The following is a 9346-nucleotide window of genomic DNA, read 5'->3' on the forward strand; positions in this document are numbered from 1 at the left end:
TCTTTCCCTGTGTTTGTTCTACCTGCAAGAAATGTGTGAATGGTATAAAATAAAAACTTTATAGTTATTCTTCTGAACTATGACATTTCAATATTCTTTTTTAAAGTTTTTTTTTTTAATATTGATTTGAATGCAAAACCCTTTTTTGTACAAAATTATTTTATTCAAAAACTGGGTCCCCTTATTTTCTTAAAGAACAGCATTTTGTATATATGGATTATGTTTTAGCATTTTATACAGTCAACTTTGTAATGACTTTTTAAAGATTAAGTGATTTTCCTTTGGGGTTCCAGATAATATTTTATACGGATTTTGAAAAAATGTAATATTGATGCAGTATTGCAACAGGGGTGCAATTTAAGGCTGTGTGATAAGGGTTATTTACTTGGTCTGTGCAGATACTTGTGAAGTGCTTTAATTTTAAATGTGGCTCAATAGGAACTTCAGGCTTTCTTGGACAAACATTGGAAAAGTGATTCTCTGCTTTTATGACTATCAAGTCATTGGTTTGATTTCTTTTGCTACCACTGTGCGATTCTAAAAGGACTGTTATATAATTCACTGTTTTATTTTTGTTCCCCGATGAAAGAACCCTTGAATAGTTTTTGAAATTTTTCCAGCCGCCTTTAATGCGGTTGCAGATATCTGAACGAAACCAAGCTTACTCATGTTATGCCCTCACATTTTATTTTCTTCCAACTTTGAAATCAAGTTGTCTAAGTACCCATAAAAGGGAGGCTTTTCACGTGAAAAGGTTTTCAATGTAAATAAAGCCTAACACGGTCAGTTAAATTTTATCCCTGCCAAGATGTATGACCAAAAAACCTAGTTTCAAAGCAACGGAAAAAACTTTCATTGCTAGAAAGCACATGTGCTTGCCCAAGAAAGGGAGAAGAGGAGAAAGCACCTCCCATGTCACACCACAATGCCTTCTCCGTCTCTTCCTCCTGTTGGGATTTGGGGCGTGCACTCACACATACCCTGTGTGTGTTTCAGCCAACCAGGGGCCAGGATTCAAACCACAGTCAGCCAATAACCGAGACGAGATTTTTTTTTTTTGCATTCAGATTGGACCTCCAGGCCTCACTAGGGAATAGTCAATGGTCTTCTGTCCTGGCCAGGCCTGACTAGGGAATAGTCAATGGTCTTCTGTCCTGGCCACAGTCTCAAGACCATTGATACTGCAGGAAAGATTTATGACCAGTGTTCCACTTGTCTGGGGAGTCCCAGTTGCCATGATGGTAGCATCCATGGAATGCCACATTCATGCTCTAGTCCTTGTGTAGTTTCTTTTCAGAGTGAAAATCCCGATTTTGTTCAGCAGAGGCTGTTCCATTGAGAGGAATGTTTACAGCAATTTTGAAAATGACAAAGCTAGTTTGGAGACAGAAAAAGATGAAAGGTCCACTCTCATCCATATCTCTATGGTACATTTGCCTCCACTCATAGTTCCCTCGAAGGCACGAGGGAGGGTCGCCATGAATGAACACAATAGGATCTCGGCAGTGTATTGACTCACGTTCTCCCAGGGCTCCAACTGCTTTCTTTCGGTTCCAGGTTCTAGGTTCCAGCTAATTGAAGGGGAAATGGTGATTTTTGTAGGATAGGTTAAAATAGTAGTTTACAATGAATATAGGTACCTTCATACAGTTCCCCCTTATAAGCTGGTAAACAACTGCTTTGTTTATTTTTTTATTTTTCATTTTTATTTTTTTAGAGAGAGAGATTTTTGCTGTAGGGCACATGCGCTCCTCATAGAGTCAGAAAGTGACAAATAACTTCCTGGGGGGCGGGACACAACAGAATCCCTTCTTCTTCATTCTCCTCTCGGGATTTTGGCCATGCATGTAGTTGCGCCCAGTTTATTTTAAGCCTTCAGGTCCAGGACTTGAACCGTGGTTAACTACGTGGGAGTCCAGCAACATAACCATTACACCATCTGCTGGCCCCTGCTTTGGTGTTTTAATAAACATTGCAACCTGAACAAATGACCATGGATTCCAAAAGGCCCTAACCTAAAATCAGGGAATAATTTATGCTTTGGAGAATCTGACTCAAAAATATACTTGCCTAAGCACTTGATCCTTAGAGGCATGGGAAAGCACAGAGTGGGTGTGGATTTGATCAACATTTTCCTGTTAACAAGCTGGCAGCAGAGCTTCAGAAAGTGTATATGTATGCACACTTAAGCTGAATTCATTTCTGTATTATATTCTCAACTCATTAGCTAAAGCAACAGAGATGTGTTTTCAGAGATGAGTTCTTTACTATGAGGTTAATATTTATTTTTCCTTTCTGTATTATAAATAAAAGTAAATTAATCTAAAACCTTGCCCAGCTTGCTGGAAAGCTGGTCTTCAATTGTAAATATCCCTTAGAGAAGCTAAAGAATTGTCATTACCATATTCTCTGTACTCTAGCTTATGTTAAGATCCTTACTTTTTTTTTAACTGAAAACCCAGTCACCTGGCTATGATACTTTATAATTTTGTGAGTACTTTTGTAGAACCCAACTTCAGAAAATACTTCGTTCTCTCCCTTTTTCCCTTTCCTTTGTTTACCAGAAATGGCTTCCCTTGGGAGGCCAAACACTTTGACTCATATGATGGTTAAGAAGCTGATGGGCAGCTGAGAAAACTAGAAGACTGAAAAATAACCAATCTGTATTCTAAAAACCTAGCAAAATCCTGTACTCCCCCCCACCTCACTCCCAACCCCTCGCCAAAATAAGTATGTATCCAGGCTATGTACTACCGAAGAGAGTAGTGACCATTTTTTGTTCAGTGAAAATAGAATGCTACCTGTTGCATTTTTATTTACTATAAAATTATAAAATGTAACACAAGACACCAGTAGGAATGATACATCTCACAGTACCTGTCCACAACTATACCTCATGTTTTAGACAGAAAGCTTTCTAGGATGTCGAGTTATGGTACAGGGCTGGCCCTCAGTCTATGCCCAAAGATTCAGTAACCGTGGTGTGCTGGGAGTACGGGTGTGCCTCAGACGGAGCAAGCTTAGCAGGGAGCACCACATCTGCAGAGAGAAGAAAGCTCCCCTTGGCGTGGTAGAATACGGTTCCATCAAGTAGCAGGTCCTCCCGCGTCAGCACACGATAGGGTTAAAGTAGGAAGACACTGATTTCCAGACACTTTTCTAGACACATCACTTGCCTAATAGTTCATAAAATGACACTGTGTCATCTTTTGGAGTTATCAAAAATTGAAAACAGTCAAGGGGACACAAAACAAGAATTGTTTTTAAAGTATGAATACAAGTACTGGTGTTTTCTCCTGAAGTAGCATTTTCCTGTCAACCAACCATTGTTTTGTGCCATTTAGAAGAAAGAGAAAAACAAACAAAAACGTAAAGAATGCAGGCTGTGTGTCTCAGCTCTGTATATGACCCAAAGCAATATGTTTTTAGGAAAATGTTTGACATACTAATTATTTTATATCAGTTTAAGCATACCGTAGCAACTTGTTTGTTTAATATATGTGGTTAATTTTTAGAATTATTTTTATAATTTCCAACCAAATGTACTGTACTTTTATATAATTTATTGTGAGAACCTTGTCATGGAACTCATGAAGAAGACAAACTAAAGGCAAATGTTGCATTAATCTGTATTATGTTTTTCATAGACACTGTGCTAATGTGAATTTAAAATGACCTGAACAAAGTCTTCTAATCTCAGATATCTCACAGATATCTCAGTATGGATAGCAGTTTAGTTACCTGATTTGAAATAAAGCAAATATTCATAAGAAGAAAATAAGAGGAAAGAAAACCATTTAAACAAAGACCTTTCTAAAATGTTGCTTTTTGAATAGTTTTTCCTAAGGTGTTTAAAAATGTTAACTTTATGTAAGAAAAATTCTCCTGCTCCAATTAAAGTTACAGTTTAAGAAAAATTTGAGTGTGTTGTGTTTTTATTTGCTGTTCCTTCATCAAAAGGTAACAATATTGGACCAGCAGGGGTGTGGTGGTTAAGGCACTGGACTCCCACAGTTGACCATGTTTCAAGCCCTGGACCAGGTGACTTGAAACTCATGCCCGGCATGTGTACATGCATGCCCGAAGTCCCGAGGGAGAAGGAATTGCCATGTGGCCCTCCCCGTTGAAGAGTGATTTCTCGCTTTCTGTCTCTTTGTCTCTGTTTCTCTGGCAATCACACATACCCTATGACAAAAATCTAAAAAAAAGGCAGTATTTCATGGGGCCACTTGGTGGTAGGGTGCTGGACTCCCACGTAGTGGACTGAGGTTCAAATCCCGGGCCTAGTGGCTTGTTTTCTCACTTTCCCTCTCCCTCTTTCTGATGAGCACACATGCCCTATAACAAATTTTAAAATATAATAATCATAAATAAAAATTTAATAATTCTCAAAAAAATAAAAGATAGAGCCCCTGGAGCTTTGATGTTTTATAACTTCTTAACCTCTGCCATAGAGCTACTGTAAAATTGGGAGCCTACATTTAAGCCGCAGCGTGAAGAGTTTTCCTGCAATGTGGAGGGGTTTTTTGTTGTTGTTGTTGTTTTTTAGAATTCAGCTTTTAACAGGTTAGAGAACTGGGGATAATAAAAAGAAAGAAAAGGGAAAAATGGTAGGTTTGAGTAATTTCTTATTGCTGATTTCATTGTGCTTAATACCTATTTTGCATGTTTTTTAGCTTTTCATAGCACGTTCCCATTTGCAATGTAAATCATCCAATGAAGCTCATGACTTCACTAACTACATTCAGAATGCCACAGGAAATTCATTGCCATCCTTGTACTCTTTGGAAGAATTTTGTAGGAACATGATCTACAAATTAAACTTGCATGGCACTGTCTCTTTATCCTTGGGGGAGACATTTCAGGACTCCCAGTGGATCTGAGATGGAGAATAGTACTGAACCCCCACATGTTTTTTCAGTCTGATAAGCAGGTGAGACCATTAAGAGACTGACAAGAGGGTGGTTATAAAGCATACAAAGTAAAGGCTTAGGAAATGGTTACCTGGTCGTTTGAGTCATTTTTTATCCTGTTCCTTGTGGGGTCAGCAGACCACCGCGTCCTGGACTTCTTGTTAGAATACAGAAAGAGGTTAAGGTTCTGTTTGTATAATAGGTATATGAACATGTCTACAACTCATGAGAAAGCAAAACTCCTTAACACTAGAAAACAAAGCATAGAATTTCAGTAATGGAAAGCAAATGCAGAGACCAGAGACAGGGTGGGAGGAGGATTCAGAAACAGATATATACACACACACACACATACATACAAGAAACAAGAAATGGAAAATTATTTGTTGATGATAACATGTATGATTAAGCCACTTTAAGTGTATTCTGGCTGGAAAGTTGGATTTTGTATGCTGTGGTGACATTCAGTGAAAGTATGTAAAATAAATAAATTAATAAAAATTTTTAAGAAAAGAATACAGTTATTGAATAGAAACTGTTGTCCTTAGCTACAGTCACTTTGAGTCTCAGGGCAGCCAGCTTGTGACTGTGAAAACTTAGCCGCTGTGACTCCATCTTGGGCCTTTACTTTGTATGCTCAATATCCCTATCTCCTGTGTTATTGTAAGGAGTTATAAATTTTTTAGAGACATGTAAAAGGGGTATTTATTGTACACTAACCGGACCATAGAGGAAAAACACAGACTTCATTAAAAAGACAAACAGGGCCAGTAGGTGGTGTGGTTAAGGGCACTGGACTATCACATGGCTAAATGGGTAGAGTCCTGGACCTGGTGGCTAGCTTTCTCAATCCCCCTCTCCCCCATCTGATCAAAGTAAATAAATAAAATAATTCATTTAAAAATTAAAAAAAAAAAAGATAAACATAGTTGGGGCGCCAGCAGGTGGCATAGTGGTTGTGGTGCTTGATTCCCACATGGCTGACGGTGGTTTGAGTCTCAACCTGGTGGCTTGCTTTCTCACTCCTCACCACCCCGTCCCTTCCTGGTGAATTAAAAATAACAATAACAATAAATAAAATTAAATAATTTTTAAAAAGGAAAAGAAAAAACATCATTACCCTTTTTCTTGTAGTGGGGTCTAACTCCTACTCACTAGGACGGTACCATATTTTATAAAGTTTGTCATATCAAAATGCCATTTTGGAAAGTTCTACTTGGGTGAACTGTAACAGTCACAACTAAGGAAATGTAGATAAGTGCCTTCTCAGCAAAGCTGAATGGTAGTTCTTACACTACGTATCTAGTTCAATTAAAGTGAGTCCTCACACAAAGATGCATTGGAAAAAAGGGATAAAGAATCATTACTTTTAGCAGAGTTGGGAAATATGGCTTCCTACTCACATCAATCTCTGTTAGGTGAGAATTGCAGAGATGCAACTGGACCTATACTAGTCTTCTTTTCTGACACGTAAGCTGCCCAGCTGTCCTTGACTCACAAACTTCCTACTCCACATACGTTCTCTGTGAGCTCAGCCGTTTGACTCTTCTCAGTCCTCTCCTCTGAGTGCTCACTGGCACATGCCACGGTTCTGTGGACATTTGTAATTGAAGGGCTATAGGAAGGAAACACAAATCAACTGATTTTGTCCAAACTTAGTCTTCCTCCTCCATCCTTCATGGAGCTAGAAAACAAAGCAGTGTTCATCCATCACTCATTTATTCATCTACTAAGCAAATATTCTGTGAATGCCTACTCTATACTAAGCAGAATACACAAAAGAACGGACAAAAATATATTTTTTCATTGCTAAAAGGCATACTTCTTATTGAAAGAATTATGCCCATTAGTAGGCTGTGAACATATATTTTGACTGTAGTTATATATTGATACAATATTTTATAAGTATAGGATAATAGTGAAAACAAAAGGTAACATAATGGTCTAACAAGATTTTTTTTAGCTGAAAGTATAAAACAAACAAATTTTTAAAATTCCAGTCTTTAAAAAAAGTATCAATATACATTTAAGTTGGGTGACTTTTATAGTATATAAATTATGTCACAGTAAAGCTGTTTTTCTTTTCTTTTTTGTTTTTTTAAAACATTCTATTTTAATCTGCTTATTCTTCCAAAGTTAATTTAAGTATAATTTTTATAGTTTTTAAACTTACATTTAATCACTGCACATCTTCACAGTATCCACATGGCTTTTCCCAACATACATACGGTGTGTATTACCCAAGTCACGTACATTTCCATGCACATTATCATAAACAGATAACTCATTTTTGTGTCTGTTCTTTGTTTTTTCCCCTGGTCCCCTCTACACCAAAGGACAATAATGTTTAACCTCCTGTAAATGAATCTTCTAGTAAATGTACAGATATATTTAAAAATGTGTTTAATGTCAATTAATGTTATAAAAACAGAACAGAAAAGGAGGGTGGAAAAAGAAGTGTTTGTGTGGGGAGGGGGCATCATTCTAGACTTTTCTTATTTCTCTTTTCCCATTCAAAAGGAGTGGGAAAAACGAAAAGAAAGGCAGACTGCCACATCGTAATTAAATTGTGAAATATTTTTAAAAACTAAAAAAAAGGGGAGGGAAAAACGAAAAGAAAGGCAGACTGCCACATGCAGCGCCTCATTTGGATGTGTCTGGAGTCTTGGAAGCTTGACTACCCTACGTTCTCCTACAATGGACCTTGAGAGCTTGTTTGGAGGTTCTAGCAGGGGAGCGCAGCTACTCGTATACCCTTGACCGAAGAACGGTCCTCCTCTATCGGGGATGGTCGTCCTCTTCGACCGAGCGCGCAGCTTCGGGAGGGACGCACATGGAGCGGTGAGGGAGGAAGGGGACACCCGCCTAGCCAGCCAGATCAGCCGAATCAACCCTGGCGATCAATGGGGTGACAGATGTCGCAGCCAGATCGCCCTCACATCCGACATTCCACAACATTTGGGGTGTATATAAACCCTGATAGAAATGTAACTTTACACATAGGTTGAGCGAATTACCCATGCTGGATTACTAGCAGAACATTTTTAACTAAATCAAGTTTAACTAGCATGATAAGCATAATTTCATCCTGAAAATGTTATATTTAAATCAAAACTGACTTAAATTTCGCCTATTTTACATTATCCACAATGCCTTGCAAATGGGTGGGGCATGCTAAATACCATCATCTCTATTGGTGAGACCTTCCGGGAGCCTCGCCCATTTGCAGCGCCTTCTCCCCGCCCACGCTCCCAGCCTATCTGTGGGCCTCAGGCCCCAGGCTTTGTGCGGATCCAGGCGCTCCGAGCGGACGCCAGGTCTGTCTCCCTCCTGCCGCTTCCACCCACCTTTTCTCGTCTTCTCGTTTTTTCGCCTCTCTCCTCTCCGAACCTTTTATTCTTTCCCTCCTACCTACCTCTCCCCGCTCACTCCTATGGTCTGATTGCCTCCTGCCCCTTGCGCCCCCGCCCCCGTCTGGACAGACGTGGGCTACTTGGCAGGGTTGGGGCCGTTCTTGGCTCAGTGTGCGTGTTTTTCTTAACTCCTGCGGAGTCGGAGCTATTGGTGGAGGGTATACTCGGGGTGACTCTGGGCTTCTGGGCAGCATCTTCGGCCCTGCGCTGTCTGAGCTAGCGGCCGCCGAGTACCTGAAAATAGTCTCCCAGGGCCGAACCTAGGGGGCGCATTTTGCTAGGCTGAGGGCTCTTCTGCCGGCGGGGGTTGGAGGTGGAGGACTTGTGGGACCCTAGGCAGCCACTGCAGGCGTGAAGGACATTTTGCAGACAATAGCAATAAATAATGCTCGGCCTGTCCACTTCCCAGTTGTGATACACTCTGAGGGTGCATGTTGGAATTCTTGCAGAGGTGCCCATGGCCTGGCCGTTTTCCTTCGGGGCATTCTGAGTCTTGCCTCTCCGAGTTGAATTTGGAAAGTCTAAAATTCTCAAGGTCAGAGTATATGACGTTCTGAGTCTCTGAAATATTCTACTAGTAGTGCATGTCTTTACCACAGATGGCCCCAGTTTCTCAGGATCAAGATCCAGAATACGAAATCATAAATAGAAACGGTTATGAAAGCCCAGGATGGTTTTCGTTTCATGTGATAAAATGGTGGTCCGTTTTCACTGAAGGAAAAATGCAAGAATCAAAACAAAAAACAGCTTCATGTACTTACAATCCCAAGTATTCATTTAGCCCCTGAACCCTTGGGACATTTCTCAAACAAGAGATTAGGACTGTCATGTACGAGGAGCTATTGCATTTGTTTTTCAGAAAGCCTGGAAGGCCATCATGTCCTCGAGGCCCAAACTCCATTATCCGAACGGAAGAGGCAGAATGGAATCTGTTAGATGGCTTCTGGCTGCTGCTGGAGTCGAGGTACCCTGTACACTGTGTCTTCGCAGATTTGTCGTACAGTCTGCACCTTTGAGGGA

At 40.0% G+C, this 9346-nt stretch overlaps 2 protein-coding genes across 3 annotated transcripts in view; both read left to right on the plus strand.

Moving 5' to 3' along the window:
- CILK1 (ciliogenesis associated kinase 1) overlaps positions 1-4883 on the plus strand; it is a 57426-nt gene extending 52543 nt beyond the window's left edge. The window contains exons 14-15 of the mRNA XM_027767195.1: positions 1298-1427; positions 4677-4883. Coding sequence (XP_027622996.1) covers positions 1298-1427; positions 4677-4883 — 337 coding nt within the window. The remainder of the gene's footprint in view (positions 1-1297; positions 1428-4676) is intronic.
- Positions 4884-8126: 3243 nt separating this feature from the next.
- The window catches only part of LOC102477020 (glutathione S-transferase A4), a 23582-nt gene continuing 22362 nt past the window's right edge, over positions 8127-9346 (plus strand). For both annotated transcript variants that reach the window (XM_006165714.3, XM_027767193.1), the window contains exons 1-2: positions 8127-8230; positions 9186-9290. In XM_006165714.3, coding sequence (XP_006165776.1) covers positions 9204-9290 — 87 coding nt within the window. In that variant the 5' untranslated portion in view covers positions 8127-8230; positions 9186-9203. The remainder of the gene's footprint in view (positions 8231-9185; positions 9291-9346) is intronic.

The sequence above is a fragment of the Tupaia chinensis genome, unplaced genomic scaffold, assembly GCF_000334495.1.
Source record: "Tupaia chinensis unplaced genomic scaffold, TupChi_1.0 Scaffold144010_1, whole genome shotgun sequence".
Classification (NCBI taxonomy): domain Eukaryota; kingdom Metazoa; phylum Chordata; class Mammalia; order Scandentia; family Tupaiidae; genus Tupaia; species Tupaia belangeri.